General features: G+C 38.6%; 1 protein-coding gene across 2 annotated transcripts in view; it reads right to left on the bottom strand.

Moving 5' to 3' along the window:
- Window positions 1-24,647, bottom strand: part of LOC115284910 (collagen alpha-1(XIV) chain-like) — a 30,119-nt gene that overhangs the window by 4,073 nt on the left and 1,399 nt on the right. For both annotated transcript variants that reach the window (XM_029931364.1, XM_029931365.1), the window contains exons 2-4: window positions 11,427-11,552; window positions 5,529-5,645; window positions 1,800-1,943 (exon numbers count right to left, since the gene is read on the bottom strand). In XM_029931364.1, the coding sequence (XP_029787224.1) occupies window positions 1,800-1,943; window positions 5,529-5,645; window positions 11,427-11,514 (349 nt within the window). In that variant the 5' untranslated portion in view covers window positions 11,515-11,552. The remainder of the gene's footprint in view (window positions 1-1,799; window positions 1,944-5,528; window positions 5,646-11,426; window positions 11,553-24,647) is intronic.

The raw sequence follows: 24,647 nt of genomic DNA, 5'->3' as shown, positions 1-24,647 counted from the left end.
GGCTGATTTCTATTGAGAATAACATAAAAACGTTTTCCAGAGCCTCCAGACAATGGGAATCTCAATAGAATGTCTTGTTTGAAACATGTGCATGTCCTCCTGAGAGCTAGATTTACCAAATGCCTTTATTCAGAAGTTTCAAGATGTAGCAGGCTAAAAAAAAAAAAAGGTTTTTTTAATTAAAAAAATCACAAAAATATGTGTCTTTAAACATTACTTAGAAGAGGAAGAAAAATAAAGGAGGGAGGGACAGAAAATCCAGATAGAACACTGCTAGAACACACAGTTCTAGAGCCCACAGCCTCCCAGATTTGTGGATTAATCTAACAGCAGGATTTTAAAAGCTATTGTTCTGTGAAATGTGTGGATTTTGTTTCAAGATTAGGGCAGAGGGGTGAAGGGAGGATAATTCATGAAATGAGACTGGCCATGTTGAAGTGACTGACGGATACTTAAGGGATTTATTATACGACCCTGCTGATGATTTAAATATGTTTAGAATTATCTTTTAAGAAGTTGGATTTTTTAAAGAGTCTATATTAACAATGAAGTCACACAGAAAGTTAACCAGGACAGGCCTCTTCTGTTTACATTCACGATACACTAAACTTCACCGTCTGCATTAAACAGCCCCTCCCAGGAGGAGGGAGTTGCTGCGGTCTCTACTCGTGAGAATAGAAGGTCTAGATGGGAAGGGATCAGTCATGTTTCCGGTGTCTACTTAGCAGTCATGCAGTATATGTTTGGTAAATGAAAAAAACAATGAATGAATGAATGAGCATTTTCCTGAAAGAAGAATCAGCCTGTATGAACAACTTTCAAACTCAGTATAAGGAAAGGCTTTCTAATGCACACATGCACTGGGCTCCCTCGGAGCTTTCTCTCTTGCTTAGAATATCTCCGCAGGCCGTGACTTTCCTTGTCTGCCCAACTTACTACTTGAGAGCTGTCTCAAATACGAAGCCATCCCCCATCCATCCTCATCCTAGCTCATTATTGGGGCAGAGAGAGACCCTCTCTCCACAGAGCCCTGAATGTATGTCTCTCCCTAATACTTACCATGTTCACAAATCTGTTTGTCATGAGACTCGGCACATAACAGGCCACTGATAAGTCAGCTGATTAATTTATTTGAAAAAGTTAATTTCCTTATTGTATAGACTGCTTCCATAGAGGCTGCACTGGCATTTGCTAGGGATACTACAGAGAAGGTGCAGGCATATCCGCTGAGTCACTCGGCAAGTATTTATTGAGCACCTGTTATGTGCTGGGTAGATGAGATGTCTGGGGAAGGTTCAGGGGACAGTGTTAGGGAGGGCATTTGAAGAGTAAAACTAAAGGGCCCCTGGTTGGCTCAGTCAGTTAAGCATCCGACTTGGTCACGATCCCGTGGTTCATGGGTTTGAGTACCCATCAGGATCTGTGCTGACAGCTCAGAGTCTGGAGTCTGCTTCGGATTCCGTGTCTCCCTCTCTCTGCCCTCCCCCGTTCGTGAACTGTCTCTCTCACTCCCTCTCTCTGTCAAAAACAAATAATCATAAAAAAGAAAAGTGTGCTGTAACTTAAAAAAAAAGAAAAGTAAACATGGAAGGATTTAAGTAGGGAATCAGTGAAGTGGGTAAAGGGAGGGGCAGAGGAGCATCACGGACAGAGGAACTCATGGAAGATTGTACTAAGGCTTTTCCAGATCTCTTCAAATCCAAACAATCCAATTTTAACCTGTTACAATATTTTCTACAGGCAAACTCAGAGCTGGAGCAGAGTCCCCTGCTGGCGCTTTCAGAACTGTAAATACGTACTTCTGAATTGACCTTGGGCTGGCTTGCTTTCTTTGTCTTTATTGTACGCAATAATTTGAACTGTGTAATTCTGGTCTGGCATAAGACCTTGAATAATTGCTTTAGTTGCAGTGTTCTGGAGATTCAACTGATTGGTTTTTCCACCTATAATAAAACAGAAAGATAAAGCAGTGCTAAGAAATAGGTTCACTGTATACACCAAGAAAATGTATTCATCAAGCAATCACAACATTTAAAAATATAGACAATGGTGTATATGTACCTAGCACTTAATTTTAATATATTGTTCCTTCTCATTCTTAGCTGTGCTCTTTATATAACTTAAACAGTTGTCTAAATAGGACAAAACACATTCACAAACATCTTCCATCATAATGCATTATTGCTTTTATACACTAGGGAAAGCCATAGAACAGGATCAGAAGACAGTAAGCCCTTCACATCAGATATTTTATTCTTTGAGGAAAGAATTCCACTTAAAAGGGCAGGGAAAGATATGGGCGGACTGAATGTCATTGTCTACAGTGGAATTTTCACTATAATCTCTCTACACTGAGTCAAAGCATCCCTGAAGCATTAGCAATTTAATTATCTTAAATCTGAACATAACTGGTGCAGGCTGTTGACGGAACCAATCATTGCCCGGCTACTTAAAAGTCAGCTTGGTTCATGAAAAGATTTCAAACCTCCATGATCTTTCCATCAAATCAGACTAACATCTAAGGCTTTCTTGGAAATACTGTTGAATACTCAACTTTTATGCAAAATTCCAAATATACCTTTTTTTTCTGATTTCTAATAGCAATTACTAAGTCTGAGAAAGGAGAAATTTAAAACTTCTACCTCGCTAGCACTAATAGCTAAGAGGATCTGAAATTTGCTGAATGAATTAAACATAACACAGATTACAATATATTTTCATCATATTCTCATAAAATTTATGATGGTATGTCTGAAATTGGATGCTGCTATCATCCAGGCTGCCTACTACATGCAGAACTGAGCCTTTCTCTTGCCAAAACTCATTTCTTTAAATGCATTTATGTCCGAGATGTTAAAACTAGTTTCATAAACTTCTATTCTTTAAAACTCATCTACTACAAATATTTACAAATAAATCTTTCTTAATGTGTGCTTTACTTTTAAAAAAACTATCTTAGAAGACTTTGCATTAGAATCCCACTTCTATTATAGAATCTATAATATTCTATTATTTTACTAAAGGCCTTGAGAATCCTGCAATAAAAAAGGTTTAAACTCTTTAAGACAGGACTTGGTAAATTTATTTGACCATTAAACCATTTGGTTTTAGAAGAGCAATAGCATCTTTCAGATCACCATGAAACATGCTTTGGGAAAGCTGGTATAAACAATACTTGGAACATCTCTTGCAGTGGTAAAATGTCTACATTTTGTGCCCCGACACATTTATTACTCTCTTTATTTACTCTATTTATTTTACGTTTTATGGAGGAGATACCAGAGTGTCAACACTGTCTTATCAGGTCACTGGAAAAAATGTAACTGGTATTCATGAAGAAATTACTTGCTTTCATTCTCAATTTTTATTTTGTCTCTGGAAGTGTTTAAGCAAGAGCTGGAGGTCTGCTTTCTGGGTATGCTGTGGTGGAGGGCATTGAAGGATCTGGTTGAGGTTTGGTTCTGAAGCTACACAAGTCACTTCCAAGACTTCCCAATTCCAGGGCGCCTGGGTGGCTCAGTCAGTTAAGCGTCCAGCTTCGGCTCAGGTCATGATTTTACTGTTGGTGGGTTTGAGCCCCGCATCAGGCTTTGTGGTGACTGCTAACTCAGAGCCTGGAGCCTGCTTCAGATTCTGTGTCTCCCTCTCTCTCTGACCCTCCCTGCTCGCACTGTCTCGCTGTCTCTCAAAAATAAATTTTAAAAAAATTAAAAAAAAAGACTGCCTGATTCCTTCATGACACCTACATGAAGACTCAATAGTTTAGTATTACCAGTAATTAATTAGGGAAAGTTAAAACACTGGTTACCAAAGGAAAGAAAAAAAGAAAAGAAAAAGAAAGAAACAAAGAATAACCTTTCCAAATCCAACATGGCGAATTCTCAGAGGTACCACAAACTGGAAACTTGTATTTTGACCTTTAAAGTCATGATGATGTTTAAGAATCTCTTTAACTTGAATTTCCCATGATCGCTTATTTCAGAACATCAACTGCATTTTCAGAAGTCAAAGTTATTTCAAAAGTAGCCCATACTTCCAAATGAACATTCTGACCCAGGCTTGAGAATGAAATACTGTTTTCTGCAAGTGAGTCACTTCTCTGGGCCAACATGGGAAAAGTTGGCGTCGGTATCACCAAACCAAGGATCATTCTAAGGGGCCTATGGGTAATATTTGTTACTAGCAGAAGGTTCATTTTTAGTGGCCGAGCAAGAAACCAGGTGTTTCGTCTCCTTGTTTTAAATCCACTACTGGGTAAAATGTCCACAATCATGAACAACAGAGCATCTACTGACCTCATTAAGTAAGTTGAAAAAGGTCTCTAATGGCAAAGAGTCCAGGTCCTTGTAAACCTCTTTATCACCAATAAAGAGGAAAAAATTATCCTTATGTTAATATATATTATACAAATACGTTATATGAAAGATTTATTATGTACTATGTGAAAATGTATTCTAGGAAAGGAACTGAGGCCTGAGAGATGTAGTCAAGATCACCTTTATACCAATCCTGGGTAATATGATTGAGCTCCTACTCTTTGGCAGTCACTGTTTTAAGTGCTTGGCATTTATAAATTGAGTTAGTCCTTACAAGTGGTTCCCAAATTTCATATGCATAAGAATCCCCTGTGTGTCTGTGTAAAAACTGGATGCCCATTCAGGGAGTGCGGGAGTGTGGCTCTCAGCTGTCGCCTATGCTGCTGATTCCCAGGCCACATTCTGAGTTCCCAGCCTATGACAACTCCATGAGCTGGGTGCTAATGCTGTTTGTGTATCTTATGTAAGAAGAAACTGAGGAACTGAGAGATTGAATAACTTGTCCAAATGATGTTTCTTATACACCACAGACCCAAGGACTGAACTCAAGCTGTCTGTTTTGTTGACCCCTTCTTTGTCTCCATAACTGCCATGTAACAGAGGACATTCCTCTACCTACTCTAGATTATTTTAGCTGACTATATTTGTACAATAAAAACATAAAATAGAAGAAGGAAAACGTTCAACCAAAATTTAATTTATAAAATTTTACATAACTACTTTATCTTCCTGATGGATAAATTTAACGTTTGCCTTTCCTGTTTTAACTTAGCACTAATTTTTACAATGTCCACTTAGTTTTTATGATTTTAATGTATAATTGCTGAATAATATACTATCAAGTAATTCATCATAATTTACTCAGCTGTCAAAACTGTCGGCCTTCCAGACGTATCGTATCTTTTTTAAGTGCCAAGAGACCAAAAATACTCATCCTATGTCAAAACAGAAGTAGTGAAGATTTTAATAGTCTGGAAACTTCTCTTGAGGAGAATTATGGTGAGCTCAAAACTGACTCTTTAGACTTTAGGAACATTATTTCCTTGATTAGAGAGTGAGATTTCAAGTTCAAATATTAAATTAAAAAAAGACTTTCATAAAACAACTCTTACAAATAAATGATTTTAAAGCAACACTCAGTACCTCACATTTTTGGTTACTTATGTGAAAAAGTTGCTAATACCCTAGAAAATGCAATCAGCTCTTTTTTACCTGAAGCTGGAGTCACAAGAAGTTTGTATCCACCAAATTTCCCCCTTGGAGCCTTCCATGAAATCTGTATACTGTCCTGAGATAATACATTATATCGTAACCTTGTGGGTGGGGCCACTGAAAAGGAAAAACAAAAATTGTTTAAGTATTGAAACATTTGAGTTTCCATTAGTTAAATTGAAGAGTCAAAGTAATGAAATCAAAATATATGATTTCATCAGCCTCAAAGTATGTTCTTTCTATAACCCCAGTAATGAATTGATCAGTTCACACAATGATATGAACCCAAGAGTATCTGTTTCTTAAGAGATAAGCATTTGTTAAATAGTATTGACCTTAGTAAGACAAAGAACTATGACTTAGGGTTAAAATTTAATAATCTGGTCTACTTTAAACTGAAGACAATCCTGCAAAATGTGTTCATTATGTTACAAAGATGTTGTGTTTGGTTTGGTTTTTCCCTACTTGGAACATGTGAGCTTTTATAATCTACTCTCCTGGGGTGTGTTTTATGCCTTTAGGTTTTTTTACTTTAGTAATCCAGTATTTTTTATGATAAGGTCATTTAAGAAGGCTATCATGGACATATTAGAGTAATAAGATCTTCATTTAAAAACATTTGAGAAAGAGATTATAAAAGACCTAAATAAAAAAGACCAAATAAAAGATAATTATGTTTTACAAACTTTGATCCATTCTTGAAATGTGGCTGATGTATATCTTTTGGAAAGATACATAGCACACGGTCATGAATCATCCCAGTATCTTTAAACTTTTCTGATAGTTCACAAAATGAGTAGATCTATATTACTTTTAATGTATGTCATTCAAACTTCGAAACATGTGTTTGGAAGCCTACTATCAGTGTCCCAGAATTTCAAAAGAAATCCTTTAAGAGAAGATTTTAATGATATAATATCGAAATTACTTTGTTCAAAAAGAAAAGTTAACATGTAACAGAAAAGTTAGCACTATTACTACCCATTTTTATGCCCTGCTTTTCTTTCTTGCTTGAGCAAACAGAGAGAGGGGGAGGAAATAAACATTCTCTTTCATAGGGATGTAGCACGACATGGGGTTTGGACATCAATTTGATTCACATTCTGTCACTTATTAGATAAAGAAGCCTGAGTAAATGATTGTTTCTGCCAAGGCTTTATTTTTAGAAAAAGTGACAGCAATACTTTCTGCACAGCATAGACGGCAATGGACTATAGGATAATGAGTATAATGTATTATAATAGGTGGTCAGTAAATGTTTGCTTCTCTTGCACTTACTTCAACAAATGGGTAATCTCAAAAGCTCATTGGATTCTCACAAAAAATACACAGCTATCCCAACTTTACATATAAGGGAACCAAAGAGAAGCTAGGGATGTGTGCAGGTTCCATACTGGCGAATGACAATCCCTGGCCCCAAGCAAAATGCTCTGTTTCTTGGGCAGAAGAACCATATTTAGAAGGTACCCTTCACTGAGCTAGATGAATGAGTAATTTGCCTCTCTACACACTACCCACACATTCAAAATCAATAAGCAGTGAAGGACACAATCAAGAATAGCTATTCTCTGGGGCGCCAGAGTGGCTCAGTCGGTTAAGCATCTGACTTCAGCTCAGGTCATGATCTCACTGCTCGTGGGTTCGAGCCCCTTGTTGGGCTCTGTGCTGACAGCTCAGAGCCTGGAGCCTACTTCAGATTCTGTGTCTCCATCTCTCACTCCTCCTTCCCCACTCACGCTCTGTCTCTCTTAAAAATAAATTGACCGTTAAAAGAAATTTTTAAAGAAAGAATAGTTACTCTCTCCCCGTTGCCCTTTACTACCACTTAGTAGAAAATGCAGAACAAAAACATTAATTTCCCATCTCAATTTGACATGAATGGAAGAGTTTACATTTCTCTTGTTTATGGAAAATATGGATTTATCTTAAGAACAACTATGTTGAAATTCAAGAGGAAGGTGGCTGAACCTAACATTTGGATAAACAGAAAAACTATTACTATTTTGCTTAGTCTGCAACTTGGAGAGAATAATCTCTTCATAGGTAGGCTCTTGCTACTTATGGAAGAGAATTTAAAATAAGAATAAAACAATTTTAAACAACATATCCAGTTTCTCGGCCAAATCTCGCCAGTGAGCTGGTAGATATCATTGGCCAAGACCATTACAAGGTTCTGCCTGAATGCCCTGGTGAAGGACAGGGGATATGCCTGGGAGCCAGCAAGTGGACAAGTGCAGCAAACAGGCTGGAGGCCTCAGTCTAGGCAATTCCAAGAGGATCTACCAATGCTGTTGGTCCCCCCGGTTTGCTGACTTCTCGAGGAGGCCAAATAAGTCAGCAATATGCAAGCGTCCTAGGTTAATGATTAGGTATCTGTATAGCATTTTCTGGCCAGGCTACTGTTCCTCAAATGTGATATGAGTTTATAGCCTGACACATTTTTTTAGCCAATAGCCACAGCCTTCCGAACCTCCAGGAGAAAGTGATTAGGATAATAATGGCAGTGCTTGGATTACTTGCCCAGGCAACACAGAGGATGCTCCAGACCCACAGGGCACTGGCTCGCAATGAAATGTTCAAGGAAATATGCTATGAAGTGAATGCAACAACAAAATCCGTCCAAGTTCAGCTTTTTAAAAACAATTTACAAACGATGCATATGACTGGAGTCCCTTTACAATGGCTAGCAAAAAACAATACCACCATTTTCTTTCATCAACAGACCACATCATTGCCTCTAGAAGCAAAAATATTCTTATAATCATGAAAGGAAAATTTTGATTAGACACAAAGTTCACACTTCCTTTAGGGTTTTGCCTATAGGGAAAAACAGTGAACAGAAAAAATGCTAGTTAAGAAAGAAGGCATGAGGTCATAGTTTCAAACTTCAAAATTAGCTCCTTTTTCTCTGTATGGAAGACACTGGGACTTGTGCCAGAGCAAGGGTAGCAAGATTGACAGAAAACATTGTAAATTCAGGGCAAAAACAAACGTCTCATGAAACAAAAAGTTGTGTATCTCTAATGCCAGACTGATGATTTGTCTTTGTGTAAGCCCAAAGGAGGGCCTTCAATACATACACTTAACTTCCAGTAATAATTACATTCTCTCTCCTTTTCAAATAAATAAACCTAAAATAATTTTTAAAGCAATTCAAATTCTTGATTTTCTGCTCAAAATCGATCACATAAATAAATGCTACCATGGTAGATAGAAATAAGATTCAGTTTCTCAAACATCTCATGTACTTTCCTAAAAGCCAAAGGAGCTCAATGGCATCTGAAGTCTCTTCTTTCTGGGATTTCCTCCAGCATGTGCCTACCATCTTCCTTCCTGAAAATTTCTTTATTGGGCCGTGCCTTTTCAATTCACCTCTGAGACCTCAAAGGTCCCCATCAGATAACCTCCAAGCACAAAACAGTTCAGATACATCCCTGCCCTCATCTCTTTCACCTCAACTCCAGACCACCCACTACCCACCAGATGTCTTATCCTGGACATTCCTCAAACACTTGAAGCTCCACATATGTGTCCAAGACTGACATCATCTTCAGACTAATCTTGCTTCATCATTTATTCTTTTTTAAGTTTTGTTTTAATATTCAGAGGTGGGGGAGAGGGACAGCAAGAGAGGGAGAGAGAATCCCAAGCAGGCTGCACAGTCAGCACAGAACCTGACGTGGGGCTCAAACACACGAATGGTGAGATCATGACCTGAGCTGAAATCCAGAGTCAGATGCCTAGCTGAATGAACCACCCAGGTGCCCCTCTTCTTTTATTAATCTCTTCAACAAATGTCTACTATGACTGAGGCATTGGTCTCTATCAGAGATACAGGCACTAGTAAGAGAAGTACTAAAGTACAGGTACACAAACAATCACAACACAAAGGTACAGAAGCAATAATAGCACGTGGGTTGAAATTAATGTCCCCATCAACTCAGTTCTCTAGCAAAAAGCCTTAGAGTCATCTTTCATATTTCCCTTTTACATCTCCTTCCATGTCTAGCCAGGAAGCCAGTCCTCTCTCTTCTACCTCTGAAATGACTTTTGGATTTACTCTCTTCTCTCTATTCCCCTACCTGATTCAGGCCCTCAACATCTACTTCCCAGACATGTTAGTATAATCTTCTAATGGCCTCTGTCACTTTACTTATTCCTATTCCCTAAGTCCCTAGGGTCACAAATATGAGTATCAGCAATATTGCTCTCAGAGTCTCTCTGAAAACAGAGCTGTTTAAAATCCTCTGCAATTTGTCCCCAATCTATCTTTCCAATTTTGTCTCTTGCTACACCCCCCACAGAACTTACATTGCAATTTATCTGCCTGTACCTGTCTCCTAGTGGACAGTAAGCTGCTGGAAGGCAAAAAATGAGGTTTTACTCGACTTTGTATCCTGACCCTGACATATAGTAGGTGGCCCATAAATGTTAACTCAGAATGAAATTTGTGTGTGTCTGGTAGACAGCATCCCTGAAAGTACCCCCGCAGGATCTCCAGGTGATCTGTTACTCCATGAATGACCATTTCTGATTTAAGTTAGACGGAGATGGCAGCTCTGAAGGGCTTTGTAATTTGCCTGCTCTTTGTTCCTAAGGGCCTGGGTCTTCTATCCCACAGTTTCAGTGGTGAGTTATCTGAGATTTCTAGAATCACTTCTCAAAGTGTTCCTGCATTACTGTAGGTGGGGGAAGCAGAACTTGTCTGTCTAATTGTTCCCTGTGTGTTGCATGAAGCACTCAGAAGTAGGGTCTTTCGCCCTGTGTTTTAACACTATTTGAGCATGCAAAGGGTCACGTTCCATGCCTTTCCAAACAAGCGTGCCTGGCTTTAAGGAAGCAGGGTGTGGTGATTCTTAACATTCGACTTTTCTACAAATGTAAATTCCAAGCATTAGACATGAACACTCCTAAAACAACTTTCTTTATCTCATTTATGTTTCCTTGCTAAGCTGATGAATAATGATTTCAGTACGAACACATCTGTTTCTGCAAGATTATCGTGTTTACCTAGTAAGGTAGTTTTGCTCACTTACACGTGTTGTGCACTTATTTCGGAGGTTAGCACACTTTTTCTGCAGAAGGCCAGATAATAAATATTTTAGGCCTTGGGGGCTACACAGTTTCTGTCACAACTACTCAACCAACCTCTCAGTGTGAAGCCACAGACATATGTAAACAGACAACTGCATTCCAATAAAACGTTAACGGCAAAAGCAAGCAGTCTTTTATCATTTGGCCCATGAGTGGTAGTTTACCCACTCCTGACATACTTTATAAAAATGAGTGGAAATCAAAAATAAAGGTACAGATCCCAGTAATACAAATAGTAGATTTCAAAAAGATGTTCAGTGAAAACAAAGCTAGTAATCACCGGAAATGCTTACAATGGTATATCAACAGTTTCTGTCGAACTCTTAGGAAACTTTGCATTGTGTGCTCAGTTTTTAAAGAAAGGAAAAAAATAAGGACCGGGTATGAAGGGGTAGAAATATTTTGTAGACTTTCTATTTAAGAGAGAAGGCATGACTAAGGTGCATCTGAACACACAAGACAGCTCCTCACTAATGGAACTGATTTTGCAGCACGCAAATCTGGTTTCTGCTGATTAAATCCGCACAGCCTTTTCAGAAGCACGTGAAGAAGGGACTATTTAACAAACCCGCACAAAATGACCCTGCTCAGTCATCAGTGAGGTCTTAACCGTTATCAAAGATCATGGCACATTTCTACGAGGTAAACCGTTGAAAAAACTAAGCAAAAGCCAACAAATGACACTGCCTAGAAACCCAGGAGAACCAGCAAATCACTATTAGGGTAAATAAAATAAAAAATAATCATCACAACCAGTGCAGCTAGAGTCCCAGCCCTAAAGATGATCTTAAAGTGTTGTGTTACCTTGACCCTGGACAATGGTGCAAAAATAAGCAATTGCCAGAAAAGCTGGAAACAACCAGTATTGCATGTTGCACTGAAAAGTCTTCATCTTATCCTCTGCCTTTCACATGAGATGCAGCAGCAGTCCTGGAAATAGAGAGCACAGGAATATTTTGAGAAGCCTGAAAGTTACATATATGTGGTCATCTAACACAGGTCGACAAGCCAACAGGGATTAGTGATGCCAGGGAGTAATTCACTCCCCGGGGCACCGCATCTTGCATTCTGTAATATAAACTGATAAAAGAAAACCTTTTGAGAAGATGCTGTAAATGGAGAGAATGATCTGAAAGATTTGGGAAAGAAGTTCGGGAAATACTTTCTGACTCCTTGCAAGGCACACATTGCACAGTGAATTTTCCAAATGATTAAATTCCAAAAGTTTACCTGAAATGAGCATTAAAATCAAGTTTCCTTGACGGGAATGTTCCTCCAGTATTTTTCACATAAAGTCAAAAGCCCTTTCTTCTGGTAATCAAAGAGAATTTGAAAAACCACTTTGTGCTAGTATTAAATCACTATTCTGCTTTTATTTCACTGGGCTGAAAAATCCATAATCCTTTCTCCTTTTCTTTTAACTCTTTTTCTCCTAGGTGTAAATCTAAAGACTCTTCCAAGGTTTTCGTTTTCACGAGGAAATTAATGAAAGAAAAACTACAAGAAAAATAGAAATGAAAAAGGGGAGAAGAAGGTAGGTAAAGAAGAAAAGAAGATGGGAGGGGCACCTGGGTGGCTCAGTCAATTAAACCTCTAACTTCGGCTCAGGTCAGATCTTAGGTTTGTGGGTTCAAGCCCCGCGTCGGGCTCTGTGTTGACAGCTAGCTCAGAGCCTGGAGCCTGCTTCTGGCTCTGTGTCTCCTTCTCTCTCTGCCCCTCCCCCTCTCATGCTCTGTCTCTCTCTGTATCAAAAATAAATTTAAAAAACCATTTAAAAGAAAAAGGAAAAAGAAAAGAAGGCGGGAGGAAAAGAAGAAGCAAGAAGAGAGAAGCAGCGAGAGTGACTGGTATTAATTTATGAGCCCGCTCCACAAACTGTTGGTTGACCACAAGTCTATTATAAGTCACTAGAGAGGAGAGACTCTGAGAAATTTCCTCGGAGGGTAAAAAGACATCTGAAAAGTTTTCTTCTATCCAGGGTATTTTTTCATTCATGTATTCATTCTTTCATTCTCCAATACTGTTTCACAAAAGATCTGAGGCAAGTATCAGATAAATGGCAAGTAATGTTTTTAGTATGTCCATTGGGTTTTTGGGACATATTTAATTATACAATTTATTAGCACAGAGTTGTGTGATCTCTCAGCTTAAACCTTATGTTTCTTAGTTGTTGATCCATTTTCAGTATTCAATGATGTGTTTCTGATTTCTCTTCTCCCTCCGGAAGAGAGAATCTATATATTCGTCCACTTTGCAGTTTTTTTGAGAACAAGTTTTGTTTTGTTTTCTGATTTATCTCTGCACTTATCATCAGGAATTGCTTCTTTTCGCTTTTCTTCTGTTATTGTTTTGTTTTTTGTTGCTCTTTGTGAATTTTTTTTGGTTGAATCTTAATGTGATATTATTCTTTATTTGAAGCCATTGATTTTCCTCTGAATGTACTTTGGTCACATCGTATAAGCTTAAATTTCCTTTTTAACTGAAGACTTATTTCAGTAAATGTAGCAAGGCCTAAAAGTCTATGAACACAATATCCAGAGGATTAAATTGTATCTCCCTCAGGCAATCATCCAAAAATAAATGGGGGGCAAGTACTTTTTGTATAATACCCAATGATAATCTTGTGTAAACTCTTCTGTGTTGCCAATAAAAGGAAGAAAAGCTTTGATATGCATATAAATAATCAAGCTAAGATCCTATAATAAAAATTAAAGAATGTATCCAATTGTGCCTAGAGACCCCCAAAATATCTTCTCCTATCATCCTACCATAGTTCCAAAATGCTAATTACAAAAGACTATTTCCTTGGGCCCCCGGGGGGCTCAGTCAGTTACATGTCGGACTTTGGCTCATGTCATGATCTCGTCGTTTTTGAGTTCAAGCCCTGCGTGGAGCTCTGTTGCCAACAGCTCAGATTCTGTGTCTCCCTCTCTCTCTCTGTCCCTACCCCACTTGCACTTTGTCTCTCTCTCAAAAAATAAATAAACATTAAAGTTTTTTTTTTAATATTTCCTTGGACTGAGACATTCAACATTGGTTTCAACCAGAACCAGGTTCCCAGAACCAGGTAATGGGAAGGAAAGGCAAGGAATCAGCCACATTTGTGCTTCTGGCATACATTTTAAAAACAGGGGACCTTCGTCAGAAAACACACAATAGGATTTTATTAACATAGGAGAAAACGATCCTTCTACAAGCCATAATCTAAAAGACTTTCTCTCTTCTCTGTAAAACACAAGTCCTATGTCCAGGTGTTTTAAAGCAATAACTAACACAACATAATGGAAGCTAATTTGCATTTCACAAAATTTAATTCTAATTAATTAATTAACTAATTAACTAATTCTACCTTTTGGTAATTTTTTAAAAATCGGTATTATTTATATGGAAAAACTTGTACCCATAGCTTATCTTTAAATCTTCCTTTTTGCTGTTTACTTTAAATTAGGATGAGTAATACCATATTGAGAGAAGTGGAATTTTAGTTTTCCCAAGGTTTTCTGCCAAGTCTCCAAATTTTTGGACAGAAAAATAGGGGCAAGAAAAATCCCAACTCCTATTAAAGTGCCATGAGACACTTTAACATTTACCAAAATGTCAAAGCCCAATTTGTTGAAACTTTGCCCAAAATCCTGCCCAAGACAAATAACTCTGCCTTAATTTTATTATTATTATTATTTTTGGTTTAAAAACATCATGTAAAAAATGGCTACATAGGTCTAATTCAGAAGGTATACACCCAATTTTGGGAAAGCTGATCATGTTTAGTATAAGTTTTCTCAAAACACTGTCACAATTTTATGTCTGTAACTTAAAACTAACCCCATTAGGGATAATTTGCTCTTCTACTTCATGTGTTTGCTTTATTTAATCTCATTTGTATGGTTGAGATTAATAAGGAGCAAAGGCCCTGAGTATAGCCAGTTTTATCAAAATTCCTTAAGATATTTATTCTAAAGTTTTTGTAAACCACGGATTCACACACACACACATACACACACACACACACCCTTGTACAGGCTCACACACACATGTACATTCCAGTCTTGCATAATGTTCTCTTCAATCAGTGCTGACTTACAAAAAAACAAACAAACAAAAAAAAACAACCCAACCAAACAAACCATGAACTTAAACAAAACTATTGCTAGCTTTCTGGCATTTGGCCTTGAGAGAGGTTGTTATTTGTAATATTGAAATTTTCATTCCAACAGTCTCTTCTCAAGAGTCCCATTACGTAAACAAAGCTCTCTACTTACTACTAAGGAAAATATAAAGCTTTATGCTATACAATCCCTGCCCTCAGTGATCTCATGATTTTATTGAAAAGAAAGATCACAAGCAACTACATTGCAAAACTTAATAAAATAAGTATGAAATGGAGCAAAGACTTAGCACAAAGTGGTAGTATAAATAGAAAACTGGGAGTTAGGAAGACAGTTCTGCCAACAATTTGTTAGGGGCCCTTGGCTAACTGGTGTGACCACTCTGACTTGGTTTCTTTATATGAAATGTGCAAATTAGCATCTACCGGATACAGTGATTAAGATAATGCAGATGATGTATTCTGAACAAAGGTAGCTCTCAGAAAGTTCTAACTCGTTCCAAGCTAGCAGCAGGTTGTAAGAACGTGAAGGACAAGGGAATGATACCATCAAGAAATGTGCTACATGAGTAGACAGTAAAGGAGGAAGGAAACACAGGAAGTCTTTATCTCTCCTATCATGTTAGCGTCATAGGACTGACTTGGCAAAAAGGCTTAGGCAAGAACTGAAGACCTAGATAATGACAGAGGCACAATTATTTGCATGGGTGAACTGCTTTAAACTTTTCAAAATACATTCCTATCCATGTTTTATCATTTCCTACATGACAGCTCAATACAGATTGAACAATCATCAACCATATGAGGATATGAAAGATTTGACTTCAGAGCAACTCATAGACTTAAAAAAAAGAAGACTTAGCAGTTCTAGTTGACAAGTTCACGCAAAGATTTAAAAGAAATGGCTATGTTCAAGCATGTTTTAAGCCTAGGAAAAATAAGAAATCAGAGGCATGTGATGAATGTCTTCAAATAATTGAAGAGATTCCACATAGAAAATAAAACAAGATATTCTGTACAACTTCTGCAAATCAAAATTGAATCAATGGACCAACCCAAAGAGATGTCTAAGTTCTCTAATGTAGAACTGGGTCTGCTCTTTTACCAGAAGTTCTGAGGCAGTAGCTGGTTAAGTTTTGCCTATAAGAGACTGTATAGAAGGAAAAGAGAACTGGACAAAATGACTTCTAGGATGCTTTCTCCAACTCTCCACTGTTTATACTTTAATGTTCACTTTATAAAAGTCAATCGATGATCTGGGTCATACAGATTTGCAGATAAAAGAGCAGAGACTAAAAACAGGTCTGTAGTTTTTAGATCTATTGTTTTGGTCCAGTGTGTTGATGTTGTTTAGGATTCTTTATTTCTTCTCTGCAGTGAAAATACCACCCTCCTCACATCCAGAATAATCAAAGTTTCTAGGATTGGCTAATGAGGCTTACTTAAAAACAAGCCCCACGGGAGGGTACTGGTTATTACTCTTATCTGTTAACATCAGGACATGGTAGAAAACAACTCCAAGTTAGGGATAATGAAGACCTAGTTTTGGTGCTATTGGCTTAGTTATTAGCCTTCCCCCCTACCCTCACCCACTCCTGGTTAACTCCCCACTGTGCATGGCATTGTGACTAGAAATCAAGTGGAAAGTGGATACTTATTAGCATAAAGTATCAAAGGGCAAAAGAGTTCAAGAACTCTAGAAATACGAATTGAGAAGGGACCTGTCAGAAGAGTGAGCTACAATGAGGAGAAATAAAATCAGCATAAAACCTCTCATCAAATCCTGGATATTTCAGAATGATAAAGAGTCAAATAGTCAAGAAAATTTAGCCATCATAAATGTGTGTGCATTTAATAATGGAGCTTCAAAATACATGAAGCAAAACCTGATAAACCAAAGAAAGGAGTAATAAGCAAAGTTAGAGATGTTAACACTCCTCCCAGAAACTGACTGAAAAACAAGACAAAATATCAGTAAGAACACAGCAGATGTGAATAACTCTATTGGCAAATTAATATTTAATAAACATTATATCCAATAACTGCAGAATGTACTTTTTTTAATGTTTTATAAAATGGGCCATATTCTGGACCAGAAAATGGGACTCAAAATTTTTCAAAAGCTTGAAAGCTTACAGAGTATGGTTTCTGACGGTAACAGAATTAAATTAGATACCAACAATTTCAGGGGTACCTGGGTGACCCAGTCAGTTAAGTGTCATGATCTCATGGTTCACAAGTTCGAGCCCCGTGTCAGGCTTTGTGCTGACAGCTCAGAGCCTGGTGCCTGCTTAGGTGGCTTCTGTGTCTCCCTTGCTCTTGCCTGCCCCACCCCCCCCTTCTCGTCCCCACACTGTCTCTCTGTCTCTCAAAAGTAAATAAACATTTAAAAAAAATTTTAGGAAGAAATCAACAATATTAAAATAGCTTTAAAAATTCAAAGTATCTAGAGATTAAACATGTTTCTAATTAATGCATAGGTCAAAGAAGAAATCACAATGGAAATTAAGAAAAATATTTGGAAAGGAATAAAAATAAAAAGACAACACATGAACATCTGTGGAATGCAGCTGAGAGATTAGAGAGAAATTTCTAAGTTAAAATATTTACATAAGAAAGAAGAAAGATTTAAAATCAATGATCTAATGTTCTACCTAAAGAAGCCAGGAAAAGAAGAGCAAATTAAATCCAAATTAAATTGAAGAAAGGGATTAATAGAGAATACAAACCAAAGAACTATGTAAACTAATATTAATGAAAATTAACAAAGCCAAAATTTGCTTCTCAGAAATATTAATAAAATTGAAAAATTTTTAGAAAGAGTGATCAAGAAGCAAAGATGGGAAAGACACCTAACAATACCAGGAATAAAATAAATTATATCACTACATATTTCACATACCAACAAATGATAAAAAAGGAAAAACACTAATAACTTTATGTCAATAAGTCTAACAATTTAGTTTAATTGGAAAAAACCCTTGAAACACTGAACTTGCTAAAACAGACACATGAAGAAACAGAAAATCCAAAGAGCCCTATATGTATTATAGAGATTAAATTTGGTATTAAAAATATTCACAAACTAATGGTGGACAGAGGGGAGGGGCATGGGGGTTGGGCAAAATGGGTGAAGGGGAGTGAGACATATAGGCTTCTGGTTATGGAATGAATAATTCATGGGAATAAAAGGCACAGCATAAAGAACATGTCAGTGACATTTTAATAGCAATGTATCAGGACAGATGGTAGTTACACTTGTGGTGAACACAATATAACATAACATAACATTACATAATGTATAATGTACAAACTTGTTGAATCACTCATGTTGTACATCTGAGACCAATGCAACATTGTGTGTCAATTACACTCAAATATATATATTTTTTCTTTTTATGAATATATATATGTGTGTATACATATAGTAAGCAAAGTTAGAGATGGTTTAACTAGTAAATTCTATCAAATATTTAAGGAAGATAGAATATCAATTCCACACAAACCTTTTCAGAAAACAGAGGTGAACTAACATCCTTTTATCAAAAACCAATGTCATTACAAAAGTTACAGAATATCCCTCATGAACATAGATACAAAAATCCATTCACCATTATATGTAAAAATAATTACCAAGTGGGGTATATTCTAGAAATGTTATGACTAGTTTAATATTTTAAAATCAGTATCATCCAGCATGTTAGACAATATGTAAATAAATATACATGTCATCTCAATAGAAGCAGAGAAAGCACTTGAAAAAATTCACTACCCATTCATGATTTAAAAGTAACTTAGCAAACTAAGAACAGAAAGGTACTTTATCAATCTGATAAAGGGCATCTATGAAAAAAAATCATATGTAATGGAGAAATACTGAATGCTTTTCTCCTAAGATCAAGAATAGGAAATGGATGTCAGCATTGTAACATTTTTACCATTTCACTGAACATTATACTATAGGTCCTAACCAGTGCAATAAGGTTAAAAATTTTTAAAGAAAGGAAAGAAAAGAAAAGGCAGAAATAATGGGAAGGCAGAAGTAAAACTATCTTTATTTAAAATCAACATGATTTTAAATCCTAAAGAACACATCAAAGAAAAAAAAGACCTACTTGAATGAATAAGTAAATTTAGGAAGGCTGCAGGACACAGATCAATAGGTGAAAATTAATCATATTCTTATAGCAGCAAACAAATGGAAAAGAAAGTAGTTTTTAAAATTCCATATATGATAACATCAAAAAATACAAAATACTTAGGAATCAGTAAGACAGTATGCTCTATACTCTTTGGTGTAAAATCTATAAAAATACAAAACTGAATACCTGAGAGAAGGTGTAAAGAATTCCTGAGAGCAGCATACTATGTTCATGGATTGAAAACCCCAATTGTTAGGATGTCTTCAAATTAATCTATAGATCCAACGCAATCTTTTTTTTAAATTAAAAAAAAAATTTTTTGAGTGAGAGAAAGACCGAGCGTGAGTGGGGAAGGACAGAGAGAGAGGGAGACACAGAATTCCAAGCAGGCTCCAGGCTTTGAGCTATCCACAGAGAGCCCAATGCAGGCTCAAACTGACAAACTGTGAGATCATAAGCTGAGCTGAAGTCAGACACTTAACCAACTGAGCCACCCAGGCGCCCCTCAAAGCAATCCTAATCAAAATTTCAGGTCATTTTTTATAGAAATTAACTAATTGATTCAAAAAAATTCCAGGGAAATGCAAAGGACTTAGAATGACCAAAATAATTTTTAAAAAGAACAAATTAGATGACTCAGAATTCCTGATTACAATCCTTATTACCAAAACAACTGCAATGACAATGAGAGGCAGATTATTCTTTGATGTGTTACTGGGTTCCATTTGCTAATAAAATTTTTCATATTAGTAAATGTACTAACATTAATAAGTGAGATGAATCTGTGGCTTTCTTTTTATGCTTTATCAAAGCAATTTAGGAGTGCCTGGGTGGCTCAGTTGGTTAAGCAGCTGACTTCAGTTCAGGTCATGTCTCACAGTTCTTGAATTCGAGCCCTGTGTTGGGCTCTGTACTGACAGCTCAGAGGAGCTTGGAGCCTGCTTCAGATTCTGTGTCTCCTTCTCTCTCTGCCCCTCCCCTGCTTGCTCTCTCTCTCTCTCTCTCTCTTTCTCTCTCAAAAATAAATAAACATAAAAAAAAGAAAGGATCCAAGATCACTTTCCCAGTCAAATAGGGGCCAGTATTGCCTAGATGGGTAGCCCTCAAAATAGCCAGTCTATGAACTGTTGTCATTGGTCTATAATGAGATAAGAAAATTATTCCAAAATGTAAATCAATGCATTGTCTTGCTTTCATCTTCAAGAAGGCTTTGCTATGAAAAAAACATCTCAGCTGAACTAACAGCGTGCTCCCTGACATATTTGATTTACATCCTGGTACAGTATTATCTCAGCAGGGAGAAGTATCCGTTTGTGAACGGGCACCAATCCGCAGTCTATAATTTGCCTAGCACTGACTTAGATCCCTCACTGCAGACCTCCAATGGATTGCATCTGCCCCTCGGCCCCCCGTAACTCTCCAGCTAACTGCAGAGCCTTGGTAACTTTTGTCTACCTTCTGTGTTTTGGATACTATATGACATCTAGATGGCAGCTTAGCCCATAATAAAAAAGGTTCAAAGTGCATAATAGGTCATGTATAAATGTTGATTGATTGAATAATAAATGATTGAATGATCAAGGCTCATGTGTTACAGGTTACAGTTGATGCACTGTACAATTTGCACTTGGCAGTGAGTGAGTGATGCTTGAAATTGGCAGACACTCTCTCCTCTGAGTTGTATGCAAAGCTGTGTCATTCAGAGGAAAGGCTACTATTTTCTTCATCTAATGGCATGGGTATGTCCTGAGAGACCACCTTTTCTAATTCATAGAAAGACCCTAGATAGGGGCACCTGGGTGACTCAGCTGGTTGAGTGTCTGACTTTGGCTCAGGTTATGATCTCATAGTCCATGGGTTCGAGCCCCATGTCAGGCTCTGTGCTGACAGCTCAGAGCCTGGAGCCTGCTTCAGATTCGGTGTCTCCCTTTCTCTCTGCCCTTCCCCCGCTCATATTCTGTCTGTCTCTCTCTCTCAAGAATAAATAAATGTTAAAAAAAAAAAAAAAGACCCTATATAGATTAACATCGGCCAAATGCAAAGAACTTGACTGCAAATCAGCCTCAGAAGACTGCTCAGTCTTAAACCAGGTGCTGTTAAGTTCTACACGATGGAAGACATAGCCACTCCCAAAGCATGGCGAATTAGAGTGACAGCTCCTTGATTCAGGAATGATCCATGACCTCGCTCTTTCTTTTTACCTCTTTCTTTTTTTACAGACTGATATAGCCCCTCAGTCAAAGAAATGGAGGGTTGTTTGTAACTAAACTCTATAGCATAAGCAGTATGAGGGGTAACTGCACATCTCAGCGGAGGTGTCTCATCCTTTAGGAAAGCTTCCCTGATCTTCCAAGTCTGGGTCACATGCTCCTCCATGGTTCCTATGGTAGTAACTTTTATATTCCAGTCCGTAGTACCTAACGCTGTACTGTAATTGGCTATTTGCATTTCTACCGACCAAAGTGTACTGTTCCCCACTATATTTTGAATGCTTAGCACAGTTATGGTACATGGGAGGAGGTAGGTCAGGGAAGTCAAGGAAGAATAGAAGCCAAAAACTTGCAGTAAAATATCACTTTTAGGGGCGCCTGGGTGGCTCAGTCAGTTAAGCATCCAGCTTCGGCTCAGGTCATGATCTCACGGTTCGTGGGTTTGAGCCCCTCATCGGGCTCTGTGCTGACAGCTAGCTCAGAGCCTGGAGCCTGCTTCAGATTCTGTATTTCTCTCTCTCTCTCTCTCTCTCTCTCTCTCTCTCTCTCTCTCTGACCCTGCCCTGCTGGCACTGTCTCTCTCTGTCTCTCAAAAATAAATAAAAGACAGAAAAAAAAATTTTAATAACATTTTTGACATCGTTCATTTCAATGTAGATTATCAGTCTGTCTCTAAAAACAGAAAGCCACCCAGGAACAGATACTTATCCAATAATTTATCCAAATATCCTGGGTGCCCCTAGGCATATCCTAGGACCCTCAATGGACTCAGCAAAGCCCAGCTTCCCTCTAGATCAACGTTCATAAACAATCCAGGTAATTTCTGGGAGGAAAGAGACCAAGCACTGCTCCCTAAAATTTAAAGTTAGAGACACCTGCCCAGACAGATCCAACAAAGGCCCATTGATAGAAAAGTTTGCCAAGAGCATAGATAAAAAATCACCTTGAGGAAATGGGGAGTCTAGACTGCAAGCCCTCAGCTCCCAGAAATTCCATGGCCTCTCTAGTCACCAGCCTCTCAAAAACGGAGAAGAGAAAGAGAGAAGGGAGAAAGTGGGGCGAAGGGAGAAGCAGCAGCAGATGAGAGTAGCCATTTTTGTCTTTCAGGCTCTGTATGGGATCATCTTAGATCTTAACCCTCCAGTGTGGCTGTTGTTATTCCGGTTTTCTGGATGAGAAAACTAAAGCTCAGAGAGGTCACGAACCATGGACAGGGGCACAGAGGCGCAAGTTTAGATATCACTCGTATCTTCCTGCCTTCCATCCACTGCTTCAGCTGCTGGATTTTATGGCCTCAGATGACATCATCCATGTCATTCACACAGCCCTCCCCCACTCCACCAAAGAAGCTGATGGAGAATATATCCAGTGCGATCTGGGTTCAAATCTCTTATTTTCTTTTTTAATTTTGAGAGAGAAAAAGAGAGAGAGTGTGCGTGCCAGGAAGCAGAGGGAGAGAGAGAGAATCTCAAACAGGAGCCATGCCCAGTGTGGAGTCCCAGGCAGGGCTCAATCCCATGACCTTAGGATCATGACCCTAGCCAAAATCAAGAGGCTGACACTCAACCAACTGAAGCACCCAGGCATCCCTGTGTTCAAACCTTCTTTAGACTTTTCTTAATTGTGTATCTGTTACTTGCTGGTTTTGTGACCCCAGGCAAGGTAGTTTCTATCCTGGGAGCTCAAAGAGCTGAACTCTAAAAGAAGAAGAATATTTACTTCTGCAAGTATTTGAGGGACTTAAATGTACTTCCGAAAGAGAAAAAGGCTGGTATTCAATAGGTACTCAAAAAAAAAAAAAAAAAAAAAAAAAAAAAAAAAAGCCAGCACTTCCAACACACACACACACACACACACACACACACTCTCACTCTCTCTCTCTCTCTCTCTCTCTCTCTCTCTCTCTCTCTCTCTCTCTCTCACCACCTCCACCGGAATAGGGTGAGGTTGGTCTTCACTCAAGACTTACTGCTTCCAGAGGGGTAACTGGATCCCTGCCACTTTGTACCTGGTTAGAGGAGCAAAAGATTGCTTTCCTCACACCCAGCATTATCAAGGCAAATCTGCCCAGGAGGAAGTTTGTTTTTGTCATTTTCCTTTAAGCTTTCCCCTCGGCACCCCTGACTCCAGCAGTCTCCTCTGTACCCTCAGGGACCATCTAGTGCCTCATTTAACAGCAACCTTGTTCTGTTTAACTGTCCTAATCCCAGATAATGTGTTAGCTCAGCGGCACTCAAATAATAAATACCACCTCAGCCTGAGGCACTTCAGGAAGGCCTTAGCCCTTTAAAGGAATCTTGGGTTACAAGCGACAGGCCAGGAAAACGGCAGCCATTTGGCTGAGTTTGGATAAAAAATGACAGCAACTATGGCTCTGGAGTCACGTAACTGCTAAAACTGTCAGCTTAAAACAGGCAAAAGATCTTCGTGTTTTACTAGGTGACAGTAGGAAGTATTTAAGAGCCAAAGGGCACACACCCCAGGGAATCTTTTCTGGTTTTGTTTTTTGTGGGCTGGGGCTTGACCCAGTGCCCCTGAAGTCATGCCACTTTGCTCAGCCCATCCTTCAGGCAGCCCTGGCTGATTCAGAAAACGAAGACACGCACGTGGAGGGCCCCAAGAGTTCTCCGAAATCCTCAGCTGGACCGTTAGCAGCAGGAAAAGGGCCAAAGGACTCCTCCCATCAATCCTAGAGCCTGGGACCTGCCCAAGATTGTTCCAGGAATTCTGATGGGTTCCAAGAAATCCTTCTCAGCAACGTACTGAGAGGGCTCACCAGTGTGGCTCCTGTCCTTTCAAGGGACCCCCAGGAGGCCAGGGTTGCAGTGGAGGCCCAGGTGCCTCCCTACACAGGGCTCCCCAGGCAGAAGAGATGCCTAGTGGCTAGTGAGTGGGTATAGGGTCCAGCATGGCTAAACCCTGAAAACATTTCGCTAGGTGAAAGAAGCCAGTCACAAAGGACCACGTGCATATTGTATGCCTCCCTTTATATGAAATGTCAACAAAAGGTTGGCCAGTGGTTGCTGGAAGCTAAGGGGTGGGGGATGGTTGGATTGAGAAGAAATGGGAAGTTGCTGCTAATAAGTATGGAATTTCTTTTTGGAATGATAAAAATGTTCTAAAATTGATTGTGGGGATGGCTGCACAACTTTGCGAATATACCCTTTAGGTACAATAACCAGGGAATTGGATACTTGTACAGTATATAAATTGTATCTCACTAAAGCTGTTTAAAACCAAATCCTGAAGTCTAGTACAGTGACCGAACCCTTAGGGCCAGATTCAGAGGAAATCCATCCAAGCTGCTCTTTTGGAATAAGCAAACATCCAAACGCTATCCCTTCATTCAGTCACTTATTCATCCACTCATTCTAAATTTACCAGTGAGTTCTCTGGGTGCAGGACCGGACCACCTTACCAGAAACAGAACGCCAATTTCCCTAACGTCGCCCAGCATAAGCCTGCTTGCTAGATTGGAATACAACCCCTTCAACACAGGCTGCAGCTAGGAAGCCCTTTGGGGTGGGGGGTGGCAAAGTCTTTAAGGGGAGTTTCAGGAAAACTTGTT

Source organism: Suricata suricatta, unplaced genomic scaffold (genome assembly GCF_006229205.1).
Source record: "Suricata suricatta isolate VVHF042 unplaced genomic scaffold, meerkat_22Aug2017_6uvM2_HiC HiC_scaffold_26, whole genome shotgun sequence".
NCBI lineage: Eukaryota > Metazoa > Chordata > Mammalia > Carnivora > Herpestidae > Suricata > Suricata suricatta.
Note: the sequence above shows the minus strand (reverse complement) of the source record. Positions and strands in the feature narration are given on the sequence as shown.